The sequence below is a fragment of the Petaurus breviceps genome, unplaced genomic scaffold (assembly GCF_028583685.1).
Source record: "Petaurus breviceps papuanus isolate PSGF00001 unplaced genomic scaffold, PetGlider_PUasm1.0 90515, whole genome shotgun sequence".
Lineage (NCBI taxonomy): Eukaryota > Metazoa > Chordata > Mammalia > Diprotodontia > Petauridae > Petaurus > Petaurus breviceps.
In genome coordinates, this window is record NW_027187269.1 from 2,523,351 (window position 1) to 2,549,907 (window position 26,557).

General features: G+C 39.1%; 1 protein-coding gene across 1 annotated transcript in view; it reads right to left on the reverse strand.

Annotated features, from left to right (window-relative positions):
• Positions 1–26,557, reverse strand: part of FRMPD4 (FERM and PDZ domain containing 4) — a 302,625-nt gene that overhangs the window by 151,278 nt on the left and 124,790 nt on the right. Inside the window, exons 2-3 of the mRNA XM_069062992.1 lie at positions 25,041–25,201; positions 20,917–21,019 (exon numbers count right to left, since the gene is read on the reverse strand). Coding sequence (XP_068919093.1) covers positions 20,917–21,019; positions 25,041–25,201 — 264 coding nt within the window. The remainder of the gene's footprint in view (positions 1–20,916; positions 21,020–25,040; positions 25,202–26,557) is intronic.

Here is a 26,557-nt window from a genome sequence, read left to right on the forward strand (position 1 = left end):
CCTGTATCAAAAGCTTCCAAAGAAAACATGAATTGGTTACAGGCCATGGAGGAGCTCAAGAAGGATTTTGAAAATGAAGTAAGAGAAGTGGAGGAAAAATTGGGAAGAGAAATGAGAATGATGCAAGAAAATTATGAAAAGAGAGTCAACAACCTGACTGAAGAAAATAACACCTTAAAAACAGACGAATTCAAATGGCAAAAGAGGCCCAAAAATCCAATGAGGAGAATGCCTTAAAAAGCAGCATTGGCTAGATGGAAAAGGAATTTCAAAAACTCACTGAAGAGAATGATTCCTTCAAAATTAGATTGGAACAATTGGAAGCTTTATGAGAAATCAATATACTATTAAACAGATCCAAAGAAGTGAAAAAATAGAAGGCACTGTGAAATATTTCATTGGAAAAACCATTGACCTAGAAAATAGATCCAGGAGATATAATTTAAAAAATATTGGACTACTTGAAAGCCATGATAGAAAAAGAGCCTATAAGTAATCCTTCAAGAAATTCTCATGGAGAAGATGGCGGAACAGAAGCAGGACCTCCCCGTGTCTCCAGCTTCCACCTTCCCCAATCCATGTAAAAATGGTACTCTAAACAAACTTTGGAGCTGCAGAACCCACAAAATGACTCAGAGAAGCTAGCCTCGTGCTGAGGACAGCCTGGCAGGCCAGCAGAAATCAGTCAGCATAGCGCTCTGGGAACTGAGCCCAGCCCCATGCTGAGGCTTTAGCCCTGGGGTGGGCTTGACCAGTCACCAGAGGGAGGGACTCCAGACCAGCAGCAGCTGTGGCCGTTTCCAGATATATCAACACACAGATGTGAAGGACAAAGTGAGAGGTCAGTGTACTCTGGACTTTGGGACCCAGTAAGTAGGAGTGCGTGGCTTTTGCCCCTGGGGCTAGGAGCCACTGAGACACCAGCACAGCCATCCAGTGCCACGTGGAAGCTTCAGCTCTTGGCCTGCAGAGTATAGGGTGACCAAGCACCAGTCTGAGGGGTAATCGCTCTTGTTTTAACCTGCTTGGATCTGGATTGCAGTCTAGGGTGGAGGACCTGGGGTGTGTGTCCACTTTGCCAGAGTGTGTGGAGACCTCAGAGAGGATACCTCTAATACCTCCAGCAGCTGAGAAAACCCCAGCATTTGGGGTGAAAGCTCCCCTGTCTGGTGGCAGAGTACTACTGTGGCAAAAAACCAAGGCGTCAAGTGACTGAGCGGTGACATGACCAGGCAAAGGAAACAAAGCAGACAGAAGATTCCAACATTAGACTTATTTTGTGGACAAAAAGGAGCAAAGCATGGAAAAGGAGGAAGACAGTAAAGTCAGAACTCCTGCAACAAAAGCTTTAAAGGAAAATATGAGCTGGTTACAGGCCATAGAGGACCTTAAGAAGCAGATAAGAGAAGTGGAGGAAAAACTGGGAAGAGAAATGAGAACAATGTAAGAAAATTATGAAATGAGAGTCAACAGCCTGACTGAGGAAAATAGCACCTTAAAAAATAGACTAACTCAAGAGGCAAAAGAGGCTCAAATCCACCGATCACCTCCTGAAAAAGATCCCAAAAAGAAAACTCCTAGGAATATTATAGCCAGGTTCTGGAATTCCCAGATTAAGGAGAGAATATTACAAGCAGCCAGGAAGAAACAATTTGAATATTGTGGAAACACAATCAGGATAACCCAGGATCTGGCAGCTTCTACACTGAGGGATTGAAGGGCTTGGAATATGATATTCCGGAGGGCAAAGGAGATGGGATTAAAACCAAGAGTCACCTGCCCAGCAAAATTGAGTATCATGTTTCAGGGGAAAATATGGTCATTTAGTGGAATAGAGGACTTTCAAGCATTTTTCTTGAAAAAAAAAACAGAGTTGAATAGAAAATTTAACATTCAGATACAAGAAGCAAGAGAAGCATGAGAGGGTAAACAAGGAAAAGGAATCACAAGGAACTTATCAAAGTTGAACTATTTACATTCCTACATGGAAAAACAATAATTGTAACTTATGAAATCTTTCTCAGTAGTTGAAGGGAATATATATATATATATATATATATACATATATATGTCTATATATGAGGGTATATGGGCATATGAATACATATGTGAATGTGTGTATATATGTTTACAGGTATACATAGATAGAGGGCACAGGACCAATTTAACAGGAAGGGATGATACTTAAAAGGTGAAATTAAGAGGTGAGAGAGGAATATAATGAGAGGAGATGGGGAGAGACAGAATGGGGTAAACTATCTCATATAGAAGAGGCAAGGGAAAAGGGTTACAATGGAGGGGAAAAATAGGAAAGCAAAAGGGAATGGGTCAACCTTATTCCCATTGAATTTGGCTTAAGGAGGGAATGAAATACACACTAAATAGGGTATCTCACCCTCCAGGAGAGTAGGGGGAGAAGCGGATGAGAGGGGGGATGATGGAAGGGAGGGCAGGCTGGAGGGGAGGGAAGTTGGAAGCACACACTTTTGAAAAGGGACAGGATCAAAGTAGAGAATAGAACAAGTGGGAGGTGGGATAGGAGGGAGGGAAATATAGTCAGTCTTTTACAATATATCTACTATATTATTGTTTTGCATTAGCCACACATGTACAACCTATACTGAACTGCTTGTTTTCCCAGTAAGGGTGGGTGACAAGGGAGGAAGGGAATGAATCTGGAATTGAAAGTTTTAAAATCAAATATTCAAATAGCAGTTCCACCGGATATCCCCTCCTCCAGTCTGCTCTCTCCCACATTTTCCCCCATCCCCCTTTCCACTTTTCAAGTGGATCTCTATGCCTCAGTGCCTGCACATCCCATTTCCCAATTACATGTAAGATTGTATTAATAATAGTATATATATATATATATACACACACACACATGTATACATATATATATATATACATATTTGAATATTTGATTTCAAAACTTTCAATTCCAGATTCATTCCCCTCCTTCCCCGTCACCCACCCCTACTAGGAAGATATGCAGTTCAGTATAGGTTGCACATGTGTGGCTAATGCAAAACAACAACACAGTAGATACATTGTAAAAGACTGACTACACTTCCCTCCCTCCCATCCCACCTCCTACCCTCTCTACTCTCCTCTTTGGTCCCGTCTATTTTCAAAAGTGAGTGCTTCCAACCTCCCTCCCCCCAAGCCTACCCTCCCTTCTATCATGCCCTCTCTCATCCCCTTCCCCCCCTATTCTCCTGGAGGGTGAGGTACCTTATTTAGTGTGTATTTCACTCCCTCCTCAAGCCAAATTCAATGGGAATAAGGTTGACCCATTCCCTTTTGCCTTCCTATTCTTCCCCCCCATTGGAACCATTTTCCCTTGCCTCCTCTGTATGAGATAGTTTACCCCAATCTGTCTCTCCCTATCTCCTCTCATTATATTCCTCTCACCTCTTAATTTCACCTTTTAAGTATCATTCCTTCCTGTTAAATTGGTTCTGTGCCCTCTATCTATGTATACCTGTAAACATATATACACACATTCACATATGTATTCATATGCCCATATACCCTCACATATAGACAAATATATATTTCTAATCCCTTCAACTACTGAGAAAAGTTTCATAAATTACAATTATTGTTTTTCCATGTAGGATTGTTAGTAGTTCAACTTTGATAAGTTCCTTATGATTCCTTTTCCCTGTTTACCTTTTCATGCCTCTCTTGCTTCTTGTATCTGAATGTCAAATTTTCTATTCAACTCTGGTTTTTTTCAGCAAGAATGCTTGAAAGTCCTCCATTCCACTGAATGACCATATTTTTCCCTGAAACATAATACTCAGTTTTGCTGGGTTGGTGACTCTTGGTTTTAATCCCAGCTCCTTTGCCCTCTGGAATATCATATTCTAAGCCCTTCGATCCCTCAGTGTAGAAGCTGCCAGATCCTGGGTTATCCTGATAGTGTTTCCACAATATTCAAATTGTTTCTTCCTGGCTGCTTGTAATATTCTCTCCTAAATCTGGGAATTCTGGAACCTGGCTATAATATTCCAAGGAGTTTTCTTTTTGGGATCTTTTTCAGGAGGTGATCGGTGGATTCTTTCAACCTCTATTTTGCCCTCTGGTACTAAAACATCAGGGCAATTTTCTTTGAGAATTTACTGGAGGATGCTTTCCAGGCTCTTACTTTGGTCATGACTCTCGGGCAGTCCAATAATTTTTAAATTATCTCTCCTGGATCTATTTTCCAGGTCAGTGGTTTTTCCCATGAGATATTTCACATTGCCTTCTATTCTTTCATTTGTTTGGATCTGTTTAACAGCATCTTGATTTCTCATAAAGTCATTAGCTTCCATTTGCTCCAATCTAATTCTGAAGCAATGATTCTCCTCATTGAGTTTTTGAGATTCTGTTTCCATCAGGCAAATTCAGCTTTTTAAGGCATTCTTCTCCTCATTGCCTTTTTGAGCCTCCTTTGCCATTTAAGTCAGTCTGTTTTTTAAGGTATTATTGTCCTTAGTCAGGCTGTTGACTCTCATTTCATAATTTTCTTACATTGTTCTCATTTCTCTTCCCAGTTTTTCCTCCACTTCTTTTATTTGGTTTTCAAAATCTTTCTTAAGGTCCTCTATGGCCTGTAACCAGCTTGTATTTTCCTTTGAAGCTTTTGGTGCAGGAGTTGTGACTTCACTGCTTTCCTCCTGTTCCATGCTTTGCTCCTTTTTGTCCCCAAAATAGGAGTGTTTTGTTGGAATCTTCTATCTGTTTTGTTTCCTTTGCCTGCTCATTTTGCCACTCAATTACTTGACTTATGGGCTTTTTGCAACAGTAGTACTCTGCCACCAGACAGGGGAGCTTTCGTCCCAAACGCTGGGATTTTCTCAGCTGCTGGAGGTATTAGATGGGTGAACTCTCTGTGGTCTCCACACGCTCTGGCAAGCTGGACACATGCCCCAGGACCTCCACCCTAGACTGCAATCCAGATCCAAGCAGGTTAAAGCAAGAGCGATTACCCCTCAGACTGGTGCTTGGTCACCCTACACTCTGCAGGCCAAGAGCTGAAGCTTCCATGTAGTGCTGGCTGGCTGTGCCAGTGTCTCAGCAGCTTTTTGCCCTGGGGGTAAAAGCCACACACTCCCACTTACTGGTCCCAAAGTCCAGATTGTACTGACCTCTCACTTTGTCCTTTGTGTCTACGTGTTGATAAATCTGGAAACGGCCACAGCTGCTGCTGATCTGGAGTCCCTCTGGCCAATGGCTGGTCAGGCCCGCCCTGGGGCTAAAGCCTCAGAGTGGGGCTGGGCTCGGCTCCCAGCTTGCTGTGCTGGATTCCTGACGGCCTGCCAGGCTGTCCTCAGCGGGAGGTTAGCTTCTCTGTGTCATTTTGTGGGTTCTGCAGCTCCAAAGTTTGTTTAGAGTCCCCTTTTTACATCGATTGGGGAGGGTGGAAGCTGGAGCTGCGGAAAGGTCATGCTTCTACTCTGCCATCTTGGCTCCGCCCCCCCAGTTATTGCCTGTTTTTGAAAACTATTAGATTCTGTGTCTGCTATTGCTTTCCATGTGCTAAATGTCCATGAAGCTAGGTCATTCTATGGCACTCTCACTATTCTATGGTGCTCTCACCTACATGGCATTCTATGGCACTCTCCGCCCCTGAATTATTCTTGATGGGGCAGGTAGGTGATACAGTGGATAGAGCCCTGAGCTTGGATTCAGGAAGATTTGAGCTCAGATACTCACATGAGCTCACATACTAGCTGTGTGAGCCTGGGCCCACACTTAAATATCCATCTGCCTCAATTTCCTCATACGTAAAATGGGGATAGTGCCTATTACATAAGATTATTGTGAGGATCAAATACAAATGCAAGCTATTGGTATATTATTAAGAAACCATAGTATATTATAGTGATTATCATTTCCCTTTTTAAGTGTTCAAATATTTCTGTCACTGGAGGGAATAAAGGAGAAATTAAAATCTGAAGATCAAATCTCAATCATGTTTCTAGTTCCTAATATGAAGAGCACTATATATTCCCCAATGTTCTCCAATATCTGAGAAACTTAATATATAAGGACATGACAATGTTTTATTTAATCCAGAACAAAGAAACTCAGACAAATGAAAGCAACAGAAATAGATTTTAATAGTCATTTCTGCTAAAGTTCCATCTATATCTCTGATGATTAATTACATTTGTAGTAATTATTAAAATATAATGACTATGCTGCTTATGAATAATCAAATTATTAATGTCCTATATACATAAATAATAGGCAGTTAGGGAAATGAACTGCTTTATGGCCCCTCAGAATCCACACATAAATTATTCACTAATGTATCTCCTTGGGTGCCTATCCACAATTTTCTAAGTACCAGAAGACTCACTTCCTTCAGTCTTTTAAGATTCTAAGTGGGTACACTTTTTAGGTGGTGTTTGTAGATAGGGAATGGGGAGTAAAACCTAACTGTCACTTTTTCCACATATACATCTTTGCTCTTGTCTGGGTTTCTTTAGCACTGAATTTATGACCACCATATATCAGCTCTCAACCTAAGACCAGCTTTCCTCCTTGTCATGAGCTAGGGATAGTTTTTTCCTAACAATAGTATTATAAATGGTGGTTAACTTTGTGGTTCAGAGGACAACAGGTATTTATCTCAAAGAGGGAGCTGTACATTTATAACACTATCATTTTCTACAATTTTTTTTTTGCAATAGCATTTTAACCTGGGAATCTAACCATCATTTATAATATTGTTTCTTTGGGAAAATGTGTTTCAGTTTCAAACAATCAACTTTTAAAATTCACCCTATAAATATAACAATTATTATCAATGAACATTTATTAAGCACTTATGCTGTGTCAGACACTGTGCTAGACTTCAGGAATACAAAGATAAGAATGAAAGAGTTGCTGCTCTCAAAGAGCTTACATCCTATCATAAATAGAGGATGACCTGCATTTAATTTTATAGATTCTAAATGTCTAGGAAAAAGATTCTTAGAATATTTGTGAAGAAGAGAATGGTCATTTTCAAATGCCTGGATTCCTTAGAGGTTTTTAAAAAAATATTTGATTAAAACAACAACAACAACAACACTGGGGCAGGTAGGTGGTATAACGAATGGGGCACCAGCCCTGGAGTCAAGGAGGACCTCAGTTCAAATCAAGCCTCAGACATTTGACATTTAACTACCTGTGTGACCTTGGGTAAGTCCCTTAACCCCAACTGCCTTGCCTTCCCCACTCCAAAAAAAAAATCAACACTGCAAAGAGTGAGATAGAGTTGCCAACACAGAATGCCATGGAATGAACAGAACTAGTATAATTTCTCTACTGCATTTAAGTCCTTTTAGAGAGACATGAAAAACTGAAATGATGTTATTATAGCAGTAAATTGGTCTCAGAGAGACCCTTTTATTTTTCTTAAGAAAAACTAAATTCCTGTAATAAAACAACCAAAAGGTAAGAAAAATAATCCACCCAAACCCACAAATGCTTCTGGAAGCAAAAATATAATTTATGGATAAATGGTGAAAAGGGAATTTTTTTCAATGCCCATAACATTTAAGGAAAAGAAAAGGATGCCAATTTTTAGAGAGAATTTTACAGTGTTATTAAAATGATGAGTGGTTTTTTTTCCAGTTCTCTCACAGCATAAGAAAATTGGATATTTTATTAAAGAGAAAGATAATTTATCTTCTATAAGATATAGACATTAAGATACTTTTTGGCTGAAGAGCTAAATAAAAAATCCGTTATTTTGCAAGACCTAAATTTTTAGCTTAGCACATATTGCAGACAGATGACTAAACTGATAAAAAGGCAAAGAAGCAATTTCCCCCAATGGTGATGAAACTTAATGGGCTATTTTAGCATCATCTAGGCATTCTGATACTATTTCACTAGAAAAATATACAGTGCTTCGAAATACTTTGATGGAACAGAACTAACCATATTCAACTCTTTTGTGAGCATTGCCACCTTGTTCCCATGGATGCAAGGTGATATCAGGCTGGTAAAAGGGAGTGGCAATTTTAGATTGATAAGTCTTTTGGTCAAAATATAGTGAGTTCTGGGAAGTACTAGACCCAGATGTCCTAGGGTTAAAGGGTTCTATGCAGCAGGAAGTCTAGGACAACTGGCTGTGGTTCAAGGAATGACCACATATTCAATATTCTGAATATGCAGGATTAAATTAATTGATGGTTCTTAAATTGTTTAATTAATTAATCAAACTGATTTATGGTTAGTTTTCTAGGTTAAAATGCTATTGCAAAAAATAGTAGAATTAAAGCCACAACTGAAATCACTGGGAACCAGAGGGCGTGGTATATTCCCAGTATCTTAGAATATTGGGAGGAAGGGATCTTGGCTCTAATAAGGATGGATGCAGGTTTTCAGGTTGTGGCTCATGAAATCTGGTTCAACTTCTAGAAAATCTTTACACATGGTTGTCACACCTCTTGTGAAAATATCTCTGAGAGACCCAGATAGATCATCTCTGGCTTTGAAACACATCCATCTATACAAAAGTATAAATGCTTTTCAATGGCTCATTGCTGGTTGAGTTTTCCAACACTTACCTTCTACTTTTACCTATATAGCACTAGTCAAAACCCGACTCTATTAAATTAGGGGTAAGATATAAAAAGTAAGATGACTTCTGAAATCTCTTTTAGCTCTGACATTTTAGGATGCTATGAATTGGTTATGAAGAATAACTAGGGATTCATCATAGATAGTGAAATACCCTAGATGTTCTTGTTTAGAGAGACTGTTGGTGTCATATCCTGGAACATGGCAGGACCTTTGAAATGACATCCAAAATCACTAATAGAAGGTCAGCCTAACTACCCACATGGGAAAAACCCAAGTGAATTAAAATGTCTATTTTCCTGACTTGGAAAAGTAATTGGATAGATGGAAATACACTGGTATATATATTGTACCTTGGATGGATACAGTTATAATGCCAATGTGATACCCATAGCAGCTGCTATGAATATGCATGCATATTTCCAGGGTAGATTTGCAAAATATAATAAACTCACTTCCTCAAAGGCAAAACCAAAATATTTATTTGGAACAACATTAGGGTACTGGGAAGTAAGATTTAACAGGGTACTAATCACTAATCCAGAGAGTGTTGACATCTTAAATCTTCTTTCTGTTCGGCCTCCCCACAAAAAAGTTCCCCTAGGCAAGTTCCTCCCTTTACCTACTGCCTCGCTCTTTGCTCTCTACTGTATTGGGCAGAGTTCTCCTACATTGGGCTCCATGTGACTCAGGCTGTGAGCTGGGCCAGAGCTCAAAGCAGGTCACACAGGCCTATTAATTGGCAGGGAAGATCTTCCTATTCCATTAACATTACATTCGAACCCAAGATCTATCATGTACATTACATAGGCCAATGGGACTTTAGAGGTAACTTGTATCAACATAACTTCTATAACAATATAAAAGGGATAACACAAAATAAACACATAAAACAATATCTTAGGGTGGGGGCAGCTTTCCACAGAATTGGACATGCAAAAGAGACTAGCATAATTAAATGTAAATGGTACATTCAAAACAGATCTAAAACAGGTAAAAGTGGAGTTTCTGCTTTACATGAATCTATAGCACACATAACTACTGAGGGAAATGATACATCCCTTGAGTCGAAGGAACAGTTGGTACAGTCCTTGGTAAAATGAAATGAGGGATAACTGAAGAACAAAAGAAACATGCGTCGTTTACTGATGGGACAGTGAAATATTGGGGCCATAAAAGGCATTAGAAAATGGTAGCCTATAACCCATGTACTAGGTGAACTTTAGAAAGTACCGGGACAAGTGGAAGTAGTTGATATACTGAACTTATGGTAGTACACCAAGCTATTAAAATAGAACGGGGCGACAGTGTCATATATTCACTGATTCATGGATGGTAGCTAATGGGTTATCTACATGGATTGTTCATGTGGAAAAATAAAAATTGGGAAATTCATGGTAAGCAATTCTAGAGCAAAGAATTATGGGGAGATATATAGGACATATCTCTGGTAATTAATTTGTCAGTTTTTTCATATAGGTGCTTATGTGGGCCTTTCCATTCCAGAACATGAGTACAATGCACATGCTGATTGACTAGCAAAGATTGTTACTCAACATATTGTCCCTACTCTGAAATCAACTAATCATCTAATACTAGCAAAATGGGTTCATCAAATGGCTGGCCATTTATGGGGTCCAGGCCACATACTGGTGGGAACAAGATCAAGGTATTAGTATCTCCCATTCATTATTAAAACAGGTAGCAGAGGAATGTCATACATGTCAACTAGAAAAGGAATGAACTGTTCCTCAGGTAGTAACCAGAGAGATAGAAAGGGGAAAAAACCCAATCCAAATCTGGAAAATAGATTATACTGGTCCCCTACCACAAGACAGAGGATGCAATTTTATATGTACTTGTGTTGACAGGTGTACTAGTGACTTGTCCCTATAAGAATGTGACTCAGAAAAACTCTAGTGAACTCTAGATCTCATAAGTCTATATTATGGAACCCCAGTGCAGATTCAAAGTGACAACGGATGCATCTAAAAGGTAATGAAATTAAGAGATATTGTATATTAAGCAATATAGAATGAAGATATCCTATTCCATATTATCCATAAGCATCTGGGTTAATTGAAAGAATGAATGGATTATTGAAAGAACAGTTAAGGAAACTAAGTTCAAATAATTTGTATCAATATTGGGAAGATAATTTGTTCACTGCTGATAATTTGAATAATATCCCATTGGGAGGAAGTACACCTCTAGCCAGAATGATGACCCCAAGTCTGCATATTAGAAAACAGCAAACACATAAGATCCCAAATATTGAGAATTGGACTGTAAGGCAAGATGTCCCAGACCTGTATCCAGGAAAACCTAGTTCAGCAGAATATGATTTAGATGTGTTAGATTCTAATTATCAAGGAGAAATTACTGTGGTATTCCAAAATTACAGTGAAGAAACTATATAATTTTGTAAAATGATAGAATAGTTTAAGTGATCATTATTCCTTGTGAAATAATACCCCTTGTGAAAATTGACCTTCCTTCTATCCAGAGGAACTGAAGGATTTGGTTGTACTGATAGAATAACATTGGGAACTAAAATATGGGTAAAATGGAAGCCAGATGATGCTTCAAAAGACTGCGGAGACAATAGCACATGGAAAAAATAATACCGTAATTGTTGTTTATTCAGGAGAAGATGATTACCAAATTGTGCTCTTAACTCATATATTTTACCTTGAATAAATCTATGATAATGGGTTCATGGACTCCAGAAGCATGACTGATGCTGTATTTACCCTGCTTTTGGTTATTGTAGCTTTATTTTATTTTTGGCCTTTGTTTAACCTATTTGCTAGATTTATCTCCTACAGGCTTAGTGCCCTCTACTTGTAGATGACTGACTGCTTAAGCTAGATGTCACCCTCTGTCCAAGACTGTGATACGTCACCCCTGAACCTAGCAGTGACCAAGCTCTGGAGACTGCCTAAGGAAGTGACCCCCTGAATGGGACCTCTCAAGGCAGGAACAGTGTCCAATATCAGCAGGAAGTAGTTTTAGAAGATGAGAACTTCTCTGCTTACACCATGGGATTTTGGATCCCATTGATTTGAGGGGGTTGATGGGGTGCTTGTGCCCAAGCCCCTACTCTAAGATATTATTTTATGTGTTTATTTTGTGTTATCCTTTTTATGTTGTTATGGAAGTTATATTGATACAAAGTTACCCCTAAAGTCCTACTGGCTTATGTAATGGACAGGAAAGATCTTGGGGCCAAATGCAATGTTAATGGAATAGGAAGGTCTTCCCCACCCATTAAAAAGTCTATGTGATCTGCTTTGAGCTCTGGCCCAGATCACAGCCTGAGTCACATAGAGCCCAGGGTAGGAGGAATTTACCCAACAGAGGAGAGAGCAGAGAGAAGAGAGGCAGTGGGCAGAGGGAGGAATTTGCCTTGGGGAACTTGTTCGTGGGGAGGCCTAATAGAAAGAAGGTTTAAGATGTTGACAATCCCTGGATTAGTGATGAGTACTCTGTTAAATCTTACCTCCTGGTACTCTAATGATCCAAATAAATATTTTGGTTTTGCCTTTGAGGAAGAAAGTTTATTATATTTTGCAAATCCACCTTGGAACTATACATGCATATTCATAGCAGCTGCTATGGGTACTGCATTAGTTTTACACCAGTTCATGAGCCATTCTTTAACAGGAAGGAGATAATGGGCTGAATTGCCTTTGGGAAACAACATAGCAGTTTTCATAACCTAAATTTCCTACGTGAAACAAAGGCCTATTTTTTTTTAATCAAATGCTTTATTAACTTCTAGTTTACATCATTCATTTCCACAAAATTTTGAGTTACAAATTTTCTCCCCGTTTTTCCCCTACCCACCACCCCAAAATAGCAATCCCACTGGATATCCTCTCCTCCAATCTGCTCTCTCCCATATCTTCTCCCATACCCCCTCCAACTTTCCAATAGGGCATGGTGGATCTCTATGCCCAGTGCCTATATATCTTATTTCCCATTTACATGTAAAATAATATTGATAATAGTATATATATGTATACATGTTTTAAATACTTGATTTTAAAACTTTGAATTCCAGATTCATTCCCTTTCTCCCTTGTTACCCACCCTTACTGGGAAGATAAGCAATTCTTCTTATTAAATTTATTATTAAATTATTTATTTTATTTATTTTACTTATTATTATTAAAGACTGACTATATTTCCCTCCCTCCTATCCCACCTCCCACTTGTTCTATTCTCTACTTTAATCCTGTCCTTTTTCAAAAGTGGGTGCTTCCAACTTCCCTCCTCCCCCAGCCTGCCCTCCCTTCCATTATCCCCCCTCTCATTCCCTTCCCTCCTACTCTCCTGTAGGGTGAGATACGCTGTTTAGTATGTATGTAATTCCCTCCCTAAGCCAAATTCAATGAAAATAAGGTTGACCCATTCCCTTTTGACTTCCTGTTCTTCCCATCCATTGTAACCATTTTCCCTTAACTCTTCTATATGAGATAGTTTACCCCAATATGTCTCTCCCTATCTCCTCTCATTATATTCCTCTCTCACCTCTTAGTTTCACCTTTTAAGTATGATCCCTTCCCATTAAACTGAGCCTGTGCCCTCTATCTATGTATACTTGCACATATATATATATACACAAACATTCACATATGTATTCATATGCCCATATACCCTCCTAGATAGACATATATATGTATGTATGTATACATTTCTATTCCCTTCAGTTATTCTCATACTGAGAAAAGTTTCATAAGTTACAATTATCGTTTTTCCATGTAGGAATGTAAATAGTTCAACTTTGATAAGTTCTTTATGATTTCTTTTCCCTGTTTACCTTCTCATGCTTCTCTTGCTTCTTGTATCTTAATGCCAAATTTTCTATTCAACTCTAGTTTTTTCATCAAGAATGCTTGAAAGTCCTCTATTCCACTGAATGACCATATTTTCCCCTGAAACATGATACTCGGTTTTTCTGGGTAGGTGATTCTTGGTTTTAATCCCAGCTCCTTTGATCTCTAGAATATCATATTCCACACCCTTCAATCCCTCCTTGTAGAAGCTTCCATATCCTGTATTATCCTGAATGTGTTTCCACAATATTCAAATTGTTTCTTTCTGGATGCTTGTAATATTTTCTTCCTGATCTGGGAATTCCAGACCCTGGCTATAATATTCCTAGGAGTTTACTTTTTGGGATCTTTTTCAGGAGGTGATTGGTGGGTTCTTTCAATCTCTATTTTGCCCTCTGGTTCTAAAAACATCAGGGCAATTTTCCCTGATAATTTCTTGAAGGATGATTTCTAGGTTCTTTTTCTGATCATAGCTTTCAGATAGTCCAATAATTTTTAAATTATCTCTCCTGGATCTATTTTCCAAGACAGTGGTTTTCCCAATGAGATATTTCACATTGCCTTCTATTTTTTTCATTTCTTTGGATCTGTTTAATAGTATCTTGATTTCTCACAAAGTCACTAGCTTCCATTTGCTCCAATCTAATTCTGAAGGAACTATTCAGTGAGCTTTTGAGATTCTTTTTCCATCTGGCAAATTTGGCTTTTTTCTCCTCATTGCCTTTTGGAGCATCTTTTGCCATTTGAGTTAATCTGTTTTTTAAGGTGTTATTTTCTTCAATCAGGTTGTTGACTCTCATTTCATAATTTTCTTGCATTGTTCTCATTTCTCTTCCCAATTTTTCCTCCACTTCTCTTATTTGGTTTTCAAAATCCTTTTTAAGCTCCTCTATGGCCTGTAATCAGTTCATATTTTTCTTGGAAGCTTTTGGGGCAGGAGTTCTGACTCCTTTGTCTTCCTCCTGTTCCATGCTTTGATCCTTTTTGTCCCCCAAATAGGAGTCTAATGTTTGCTTTTCTTCCCTTGTTTACTCATGTTGACACTCAATTACTTGATATTTGGGCTTTTTGCCACAGTAGGACTCTGCTACCAGGCAGGGGAGCTTCATACCAACTGCTGGGGTTTTATCAGCTGCCAAAGGTATTAGTTGGGTGCCTTCTCTGAAGCCTCCACATGCTCTGGCAAGCTGGTCACACACCCCAGGACCTCCGCCCTAGACTGAAATCCAGACTCAAGCAAGTTAAAGCAGGAGTGATTACCCCTCAGACTGGTCGCTTGGTCCCCCTACAGTCTGCAGGCCAGCAGCTGACGCTGCCACCTGACTGTGGCTGCAGGGCTGCTATGCCTCAGCCGTTTCTCTCCTTTAATCTGTAAACTTAGGAACATTGACTATGATGTCCCTCCTAGCTCTAGCTTTTTAGACTCTATGAACTTGTATTATGACAAAAGATAACTCACTTCAACTCCCCAGCCCCTCGGGTCAACAAGAGTCAATGAAGAGTCAACAAGGGGCAAAAGCCAAGGCACTCCCAACTACTGAATCCCAAAGTCCACCCTTCACTGACCTCTCACTGTGTCCTTAGCACCTATGGGTTGATATTTCTGGAAACCGCCACAGCTGCTGGTGATCTGAAGTCTCTCCAGCCGGTGGCTGGTCAGGCCACCCCGGAGTTAAGACCTCAGGTTTGCTTGGGGCTGGGGTTGGCTCCCAGAGCACTGCGCTGGCCACTTGCTGCCAGCCTGCTGGGCTGTCCTCAGCGGGAGGTTAGCTTCTTTGTGTCATTTTGTGGGTTCTGTAGCTCCAAAGTTTGTTCAGAGTCACCTTTTACATGAATTGGAGGTGGTGGGAGCTGAAGCCCAATGGAAGTCCTGTTTCTACTCTGCCATCTTGACTCTGCCTACCCAAAGGCCTATTTTTTTTTTAAATCAATCGGGGTTAAGTAACTTGCTCAAGGTTACACGGCCAGTTATTTCTGAGTGTGGTGCTGAGTATCTGAGCCTAGATTTGATCCCCAGGTCATCCCTATACTGGAGCCGGTGTTTTTACTTGCTGAGCCACCTGGCCGCCCCTTCAAAGGCCTATTTTTAAAATAACAATATACTTTAATAATGAAACTACAAGAATTTGTCAGGCACCTACTATATGAGAGGAACCATACTAGGTGCTATGGATATAAATATGAAGAATGAAATGATCCCTACCCACAAGGAGCATATATTTTAATAGGGGAGACAAGTATCAATGTAAGTATACATATGTGGGTGTATATGATTTATATGGAAAGGCAAAATACAAGTAAATGCCAAATAGTTAATCTAAGGTAACTTGAGAGGAAGGGTGCTGGGGAAGATCAAGAATGACTATAGTTGGGGCAGTGAGGTGGCACAGTGAATAGAGCACCAGCCCTGGAGTCAGGAGTTCCTGAGTTGAAATGTGCCCTCAGAGACTTACGAACTGTGTGACTATGGGCTAGTCACTGAAGCTCTGTTTGCCTCAGTTTTTTCATCTGTGAAATGGTGATAACAATAGCACCTATCTTGTGGGGTTGTTATAAGGATCGAATGAGATAACATTTGTAAAATGATGCCTAGCACACAGTAGGTGCTTATTCCTTTCCCCTCCCACAAACCCCCTTTGAGAAAACAGAGGCTAGGGAGGTGAAGTGAGTTATCTTTGGTCATAATAAAAGTTCATAGAGTCTAAAAAAGCTAGAGCTAGGAGGGATTTCATAGTCAATGTTCCTCAGTTTACAGATTAAGGAAGTTGAGGCCCAGAATGGTTAAATTGACAGCCCCAATTTCACAAGGTCAGTAAATATTGGAAGTTGGACTATTAACCCCGGTCCTCTGACTTTAGAACCATTGACCCTTCCAATGTCCCCTATTGAAATAGAAGAGCCAAACTATGAACATAGGTAATATAGTTTTTAATTAGGCACAGTGGTCTTTCCATTTCAGGGAATCCTTGTAATCTGTCTTCTGGGGTCTGTCCTGTGTGTATATTGGAGATATCACCAGAGGATGAGATGCAGGTATGTCAATGTATACTATGTTGCCAACCCAACCCAATGTAATGCAATATAATGAATGACCTCACCATCGAACATTTGGTAAATGCCACATCTAAACCTATGTTGAAAAAAACAACTGTAGCTTTGGGTTTCATTCTCAAACTACCTTACCCGATGAACATATAAGTGACCCAGGCTAAACTGAACTTAAAATAATGAGCACTGACATGCTGTGTTTGTTAATGAGAAGTTTCCAATTGCCAATGGGACCATAAGCCCACAAAGTCATTTAGGAAATGTGGTCTCAAAACTAAAACGTGCATGCTTCTATTAAATGCTACCGTGAGGCCAAAAAAAGCAGGGTGCGAAATGAAGCAGGTAAGATTTCCCTACAGATTCACTTGACTCTTACATGAACTCAAGACTTAGAGCTTCCTCATTCACCCCAGCTGTTGCAGTATTTTTTAAACTAACACAAAATGTAGTAACCATCAGGTCTTTCTTGAGCTCTATGGAGGATGCTTGATTGCCAAAAAAGGGTGAATTCCCCATTTATTTGAAGGATAAAATCTTCAACATCATGCTGTTTTAGGAGGGCTATTATATCACAAGAACTCCCTCATCCTGAATTAAAACATTACAATTGTAGACTGGAAAGAAAGCTCAATGAAATATCAGTGTCTAATGCCAAGAGCTTTTCTGAGTCCTCAGTGCTTGCGTTTATTAAAGTTGGTATCAGAAACAAGCTATTTAAGAGAATGTCATCGTATCGTGTTGGAAAGCTCATTAGGGAGAAGAAATCCATGAGGAGCTTTGCTACTAATGATAGTCACTGGAGTGGCAACTGACACAAAACAATCATTCTAATTCTGTGAAAAAAAGACCACCAGCTACTTGATTAGTTCCCTACAGTCTCTAATAAGAGAAACAGGCAGAAACTCAGACAGTAGGCCTCGGTGTAGGTGCTAAATACTTTCTCTACTCCCTCCTTTTTAAAGAAGATAAATTGTAGTTCAAATCCTTAATGTTATAAGCAGGTAGGCTTAACCTTCAAGTTAAAATACACACCTCAATGAGAACTACCCTAATAAAAATCATCTAAGGATGGGGACTGGACCTGTAATTTCATGCTTGACAGAAGCTTCCAGGGAGAAACTATTTTTATCAATGGAGTTTGGTATCTTCTTGGTAACTCATAGTTTTAGAGAGTTGCCTAGAGCTCTGAGAAGTTAAGTGATATGCCAAGGTTGTACAGCTAGTATGTGCCAGGGGTGATACTTGAACTAAGGCTTTCTTGGGCTCAAGGTCAACTTTCTATTCATTATATCTTGCTTATGCTTAGAATCAAAGTGACCTAAGATCTCTTTTTTCTGAGTCATAAGGATTAAAATTTTATTTAGCAGTGGGTACAGAGAACTTTCAGCAATCTTCTATGAACTTATTATAATTTAAAGAAATATGCTTTGGTTAATGCTACTTTTGAACCAGATAATCATATTTTGCTAGTCTTATTAGTATTCTAACCAGTTCACAGATAAAAAACACTGTTTCCATTCTCAATGCATATAGCTGGAAAGGAAAGGTCTTTGTTTTCTCTTGAATGACTCTGGAAAGACTGCTAACAAATTGTCACACACTTCCATATGGCTTACAGTACTTAGTAACTGTCTCTGTTGTACAGTTATGTCCGACTAAAATCCAAATGTTGCCATTTTGTTTCATTCTCCCTTAGGATGTGAAGTTTAATGGCTACATATCACAGTGATCCTACTCCCACTATAAGGCAAAATGTACAAATTACCTTCAATCTAGTTCAGTTGTGGTTTTCCAAGATGTTGGAGCTGTGGTCCTTCTTAGTTCAGGTGTGAAAAAGGATGCTTTATTTCCCTAGTGGACTGCACAGGTGCAGTCTTTAATTGGGCAACATTCTAGGCCCTCACCAGGCCACCAAAACATTTCAATGTGTGCTCTGTGAGGCATGGTACAGCCGTGGGGTATCCCTTTACCATATCCCAATGCAGAGAAAAATACATCTGTTCAGGGTCTTCTCTGGGGTGTTGGTTAAATGTGAAATGAGCCTGGGACTGACTGCTGAAGGGGAGCCTGAAGGGCTCTTAAGAATCTTGATTGAGTCTATTGCTTTGGTGAGGAGCTCCAACCAATTTGGGGGAGGAGTGAATGAAATCACTTTTAAGTGCTTACTGTGTATAAGGCATTGGGTTAAGAAGCAAAGGGAAACTTCCATATTTTTGCCTCCTCCTCAGATTTGTTAGGCAGGAATTCCTATCTAAGAACTGTCTAGATTAGGTGAGCTGGTCTTGGGACAGAAGCCTCCTAGGTCTGCCCTTCTCTCAGAGCAGCTCTATAATATCCCTGGTCCCCTCAAGAATGCACCTCACCATTCTAAAAATGTACACTGCTTTGATAGTCAAGGAAATACACTGACTCAGGACAGGGCAAGTGAACCTCAGGCAAGAAAAGACTCAGGTTCAAGAACCTGAAGTCTAATAATAAACTTAATGCCTGAAAGGCAACCATGAGAACTATTTTTCTGTTCCCACCAATTCCTGTTTGGTAAGGGATGGAGCAACATTTTAAGGATTGATGACTAGTTACCTGGGAACTAAAACTGACTGGAGATGGGAAGGTATGGAAAGAAGAAAAACACAATAATGGAGAATTATAGCTACTTCTATGAGAAAAAAAGAATCCAGCAAGAAAGGAAATAATGGAAAAACACACCATAGTAACCTTACAGGTTAATTCACGGATGTATGTAGTAGAGAGCATCTGTTATCAGATGTTCTTCTGGGAAGGGAGGAATTTGGAAGGATAAGGGGAGAGGCATAGGAACATGCCTGCATAATCCAAAGAGAAAGAAGGTATAAGAATTCTTATGTGGCTGCTGGGAAGTTGAGTTTGACTGTTAGCATTCCCTTTGCCATGCCCAAGCCAAGTCATGCAGGAGAATAAAATTTCTCAGATGTTGCTTTGAAAACTTTATCTCTACATTACTCTGTGACTTCCACTTCTTTATGGGATCTGGTAGAGGGAGAACATGACAGGAACACAAGTTAGAGGGCTAACATAAATATTAATTTTAACTGGCAGAAAGATTAGATTCCAAATATTAGTGACCTACAATTCTGTTTACAACTCTTCTTTCCTTTTAGTTTTTATTTCAGCCACGATTAGAAATTTTGTCTATAGCTACTCAAAAGTTGAATACAGATCATTCATTACAGGCTCCTTCAAGGCAAGGATTGCTTCATTTTTGTCTTGACATCACCAATACCTGGAGCATAACAGACAATAAAATGCTACTTGGTTGAAGGCTTCTATAGTATGTTCCCACAGCACATGAGATCACAGAATAAGAGCTGGAAGGGTTGTTAGAGCACAACTAGTCCAACACCTTTCTGCTTATTTTATAGTTGAGGAAACTAAGGTCCTGAGAGTGATTTGACCAAAATTTCACAGGTCTGGGATTTGAACTCTGACTCTAGGGCTGGTGTTTATCCCACTACACCATATGGTCTCTCAATACATTTCTGTAATTCATTGTTATTGCAAATAGATAGTAGAAACTGTACTAAAAAGTAGAAAGTAGAGTTCCCAATAAGTTATTTTGTTTTTCATTTGTTTAAATTCTCAGTCAGGATTTAATACCAATGTATTCCTAAGAGGGTGTGTCCTATCAATGTTTTACTACATATGTGAAAAATACAACATGACATTTTCTAGTGTTTCATCAGGCACATGAAATAGTGAAGTCACTTTCAAGATGTCTACACAAATAAACTAAGCACATTCAAACACATCATGTTTTCTGGCTTGCTTGCTTTTCTGAAAATTTAGTAATAGATCACACTTGAATGTGAAAAGGATTGAATGAATTTGTATCCAAAGAAATGTACAATACACAAATACCCATAGTTCTTCTTACACATTTCACTCAAGTTTAGTTCAAAAGTTAGATGTTTTAACTTCTTTTTCTTTTGGCTTTTTTATTTTGGAGAACAATTGGGGTTAAGTGACTTGCCCAAAGTCACATGGCTAGTAAGTTTGTCAAGTGTCTGAGGCCAGATTTGAACTCAGGTCCTCCTGACTCAAGGGCTGGTGCTCTATTCACTATGCCACCTAGCCTCCCCAAGTTATTTTAACTTCTGGTGATAAAATGACAGCACTTTGACATTCCGTGGAACAAAATATGAAGGAAAAACAACTTATCTAGCAATAGAAATAGAAGAGTCTATGAGTTGAAGCCTATACTTTATCAAAGAGGGGAAAGTACCTTGGGTTTCTCTCCATTAGAGTGCATAATGGAGTTTTACCAGCACATGTTTGGATGTTCATTAAAAATTGAATGTATTATTTTGGTTTCTCAGGTCTGAAGCAGACCATAGAAAAACCTCCTTCTGTCAATTTCTATGGCAGGACAGTGTAATAAGGCTTGTACATTACAGGACAAAGTCACAGATGGATCAGCTACCTGACAAGGTCAATGACTCTCTCCCTCGGAGCGGTGCTGACTGGCTCATCATTAATCATTACGATCTGATCCCCTGGGATAAGTTTTCCTTCTGAGGGGCCACCTGGAGACAAATGAGAGTTAAGTACCAGTTAGCTGATCATTGTTAACACACTGACAGTCTCATTTCTTGTGCATCAGCACTTGGAAACAATTCTCCTGCTGAACTGATATCTTCTATAACAAAAGGATCAGTGTGCTTCTTCTAGAAGCAAAGGGCTTCTCTCTACATGTACAGTCAATGCTTCAGTCTCTGAATGTTCATTTATAATGCAAGAACTGAATACTTACTTGGCTTCCAAGGCTTTTAAAAATTAAAAATTATTTTAAAAATTATTATATTACATATGATAAAGCCACATCTGCCTGAACCAAAGATCTGGTAAAAAAAATAAAAAATATTCAGTTGGAAATACAATATTATTTCCATGTACCTAGGTATATGATGGCCTTGACATTTAATTGAATTTTTCAGTTTTCATTCAGATGTTAGCCCCCATATAGATACAATCCATGCCTTTCTTTTCAAATGTCAATGGTGTTATTTTTAAATTTTTTGAAGCAATGACTATGAACAAGTCTTTAGGCATGACAGAGCATATAGTCAATAAAAGTAGAAACATGGACATTTTGAGCTGAATGTGATATTAGAGACCATCTAGTCTAACCTCCTCCTTTTGTACTGAGGGTTTGGAGAAGTGAAGTCATAACATGTTCAAGGTCCCATGGCTTATTTGTGGCAGAAAATGGACCTGTAACTCAGGTGTCTTTGACTTCCAGTCTAGTGCTTTTTCCTCTAAACCATATTGCTTCCTATTTTATGTTTTTATTACTCTTATCTCTGAATGGGACAAACTGAAGTATATTTAATTTGAGGGGGGTCAGGGGTGGAGAGAGATAGAGAAATCTTATCATATCCATAGGAGAATATCCATGCTACAATTGTTTTAACTGAAACTTTTGTGGTGTTGACCTGCATAGAGTGATTTATAAAAACATTTGTAGAATTCATTTTAATGACTTGTGAAAGCAACCATCAGGATAATCAAATTTGTAAGTGACCACTTGCTAACTACCTGTTTCAAAATAATCAGCTCTTTGAATTCAACCACATTGAAGTGATTACTTTGAATACTAATTGTAGCCCTAGATTCAGGCATGTCAAGCTAAAATATGAATGTGACCCAGGATAACCCAGAAGATGCCCTATTTAATTGAGCTGTTATGTTGAAATCTCTCTTCCCTCTTTATGTAGAGCTCTCTACTATCTAGGACCTTCCCAGGTCTCCCTCTATACCCTCCAAACATGGCATGTGCTGCTAAGCACAGGAGAGTCTGCTGTGATAGAATCAATGGGGGCAAAGAGGAAGAGGGGAAAATAAATGACAATAAATGGTTTTTCTTATCATCTTACTCTGATCGTCTCTCCTACCCCCACACTAGTGTAGGTTGTCTTTGGGGGAGAGAGGCTTAGACAAAGATTGGATTTTAACTACAGGGTTTGAGCTGTCCATCCTTTGGCAAGTTGTAGAAAGGGGAGATTAGAGAGCCAGAAAAAAAAGTAAGAAGAAGAAACTGGGGATCTGTGCAGGGAAGTGGGCAGCATGCCTAGAGATAAGTTATGATAGCTCTCAGAAGATCTGTCCTGAGCCTGTGTTATGACCCAGTAAGAGACTGCTACCTGTCTAGGGTGGTGACAGCAGTCTCAAGGGACAGATGGGGACCACTTTTAGCCCTTGGCAGAGCTTGGGTCAGCAGAGTTGGCAAGATTATAGGTTATTTATCTGTTTTTTAAAAATCTGTTCACATTTACCAGGAGGGTTTTATAGCAGGTAAAAGAGATATGAGATAAATGAGTACCTTGAGATCAGTGGGTGTTTTCCACCACAATGTCTGGCAAATAAAAAAGTTCAATCAAATTTGAGCCCCTCATGCTGTCTGTCCGATGCCCATGGAAAACATTACCAGTGGTTACCCAAGAAAAGGTGCTAAGGATGAAAAAGCTGGAATCCCCAATTCATCTACCAGGGATGCAGTAGGGTTAGGTATATGTGTTGGAGTATGTGAGATGGGGAGAGAGAATGATCAACACATGTTCCCATAGAAACATTATTATATGTGATGATTAAGTTCAATGGAACTAATAGAATGGGATGATATTTCAGGTACAATTCCAAGTTAAACAGGGCTGTCCAGGGAAACTAATCATCATGAATAACATTTTTTTTCATGGCAAAATACAAACCAAGTCCCAAACAATCAACTTATAAATACAATTTTGGAACTACCTATGTCTATCATTAGCCCAAATCACCTCCTCCCCACAGAAAAACCAACAGGCTGATAGCTGAAGGATTTGAAACATAAATTCTGTGCACACAATTCCTTGCTCCTTCCAAATTATGAATCAGTGGAGCTCTTCAGGGAAGAAGTCATTCTTTGCACTTCATTAAGCAGACCGGGTTCTCTTCCATAGAAGCAAAATCTATGTCTTGTCACTTGCCTGGCAGCAGCACATTTTATCTAACTTTTAAAGGATAAATATTAATGGGAATCATTTTATTTTCATTTTTATTCTCAGCACTTCAAACTTCCCTTCCCACAAGCATTAGTCATTTTGAATTTGAGAAGGGATAACAAGTACAAAAGGGGTTAAGTTATTATATGATGTTATAAAATACAAACAGAGAAGGGGAGAACAAAATTTCCACTCTGAGGGACTCATGATGGCCAAATGACCAAAGACTATGAAGTATTAAGCACTGATTATATGGCCCACACAAAGTCGAGTGATAATTTTATTATATATATTACACACATATATACATACAAACAGTATCCCAAAAGACAGTGCAATTTTAAATTTTAAATAAGCTAATATATATGTGGGTGTGTATCTATATATATATATATATTTATGTGTATGTGGGTATATTAAACCCAGGTTGTCCTGGTTGTAAGGCCAGCTATCTTTTCATTATATATGTGCTACCTGTCTCAAGTACAGCAAAATGAATCAATCATTTCAGTCAACCAGATGTATAGATGAGGGAAGAACCAATTTTTCCAGGACCACAGTTATAGAGAAATATATGCTGTGCTGAAGGACATAAGAATCTTGAAAATGACATAAGATGAGTTAGGACTTTGACCTTTGGCAGTCACTGATTAATATGAGTTTACTTGAATAGCTCTTGGTGAATTTGTGAAGAACAGAACATTTGATCCTTTGGGATCAGGAAGTTAGAATATAGGCCTTCATGCATTTTTTTCTTGGAACCACAAACTCTAAATAGTACGGCTACAGAACTCTGCAAAGGCATGGGAGAACTAGGGATGCCTTAAGGACAGTGTGAAAGGCTCTTAAAAGAAGAGAAATACTATAGTGTGTGTGTATGTGTGTGTGTGTGTGTGTGTGCATGTGTGTGTGTGTGTGTGTGTGTCTGTACAGGAGTCAAGGAGAGAAATGGATAAAGAATTTCTTTAATAGATGAAACAATGGTAGAAGAAATTCATCTGGAATTTCTTTCACCAATAATAGCCCAGGCCTTTCTTCTGCTCCCCCTTTTCCATTTTCTCCCAACTATTTGGGAGGCATTGTGGTATGGTGGGAAGAACATTGGAGGATAGAAGACCTCGGTTCAAATCCAACCTCTGCCACTTATTACTTGTGTGACTATGGTGGGCAAGTCACTTAATCTCCATGGGTCTCAATTTCCTTTTCTATAAAATAAAGGAGTCAGACTAGATTACCTCTGAGGTCCCTTCCAACTCTTGATCTATGATTCTCTGATAGTCTCTCCTACAATGTGTTCATACTTAAAGAAACAGTGTTCAAGGATAAAATTTCACCAGTTTTGATTATGGTCAATCAAAAATGCCAATTTCATGTTTAAAAATGTACAACTGACTGAAATTTCCTCTAAAAGAAAATTTTAAGAACCATTCCAACTCTAGTAAGTATAAGCAGATCTGTTTTGCTGGCCACACTTATGCTGGGCTCAAGGAGGAGACCCACATCTCGTAGCTGGATAAGGTTAGAAGGGGCAGGCAGAAGGAGGAAGGATAGCTACAGGTTTGCTTACCTGGTGTTACCGAGCGGACAACCACTGGTTTCTCACTCCCTGCCACAAATCCGAATCCCAGCACAGGATCCCTCCTCATCTCAACTTGCCGAGGAGCAGGAGGGATGATTTGGCAACTTTCAAATCTAGGGTCTTCAAAGGTGACCCCTTGTGTCATGTGACTGTGGACACAGAAGAAAGGAATCATGAATACTATTAAAAATAGCTTACCACATTAGTGGATAAAGAGTTGGCTTCAAAATCAGGAAACCTGGGTTCAAGTCCCACTTCTGACACATATCAACTATGACCATAGCCAAGCAACTTAAGTGGTTTCACTTTTAGGTAATTCTTTTTAAGTTATAGAGTATGTCTTGACCTGTATCAATATAGGGAGTTCTGTTACATAAAAAGGTGTTGGGGCGACTAAGTGGCGCAGTGAATAGAGCACTGGCCCTGGAGCCAGGAGGACGTGAGTTCAAATGTGGCCTCAGACACTTAACATTTACTAGCCATATGACCTTGGGCACTTAACCCCAATTTCCCTGCCCTTCCCCCCTTCAAAAGAAAAGATGTCAAACACACTGCCCTCTGGCTGCAATGCTCTCAAGTGTCCTCCCCCCCATAAAAAATTGAAACAGAGAAATATTTAACAAAATAAGTAAAAATAAAATAGAACATAGATCATGTTACTATGGACTTTCTACACAAATATGAAACCTACAGGGATCAATCCTTATGTCTGGCTTGGCAGTCCATAGTTTCTAATTGAGTTTGACACCATTATCCCACACTGATGAAATCCCTGGTCCAGTCCTTATGCCCCATATTGCTACCATGCTTTTCAGTTACAAAGTGTTTTTGCATTTCTGTTTTCTCAACTTGGTCTAGCTATTCATTTTTCCTGTAAAATCTGCTCTTCATTTGCTGCAGAACAACAACAACAACAAAAAGGCGGGTTGCAAATCCACTTCATATGTATATTCTATATGCATCATACAGAATTAAATTGGTTAAACACAAGAAAGTAATTTTCTCTATTCTGTGATAAGATCTGCCATAATGATAAACTTTGTGACCTTGGTAAAGTCATTTTACCTCGGTGGGTCCCAGTAACCTCATTTGTAAACTAAGAAGCTTGGACACAATGATCTCTTAACTTCCTAACAATCTTTCCTGTACCCAAATCCACAATCCAGTTTAGACTACTCTATCTTACACTATGGGAGGCTTGCTTTTCTCAGAGTTCAACATGTCTAGAAAGCCAAGTATGATCACTGCAGAAAAATGAAATTGAACTCATTATTGGACTGGCAGAGGAGAACAAGACTAATCCATTTGATGTTGTCTGTGTTACAATGTGTGTGTAGGGAACCTGTGAATCGACCTGCATTCTAATAAAAGCTATGGCACTATAAGGATTTTTTTTGCTATATTATGTTTTCATTTTGAATGAAACACATATGACACAATCCCAGGCCATCACAATGTCAGAATTCATCACAGCATTAAACAGCTGACAGTGTGCCCTTCCAGTT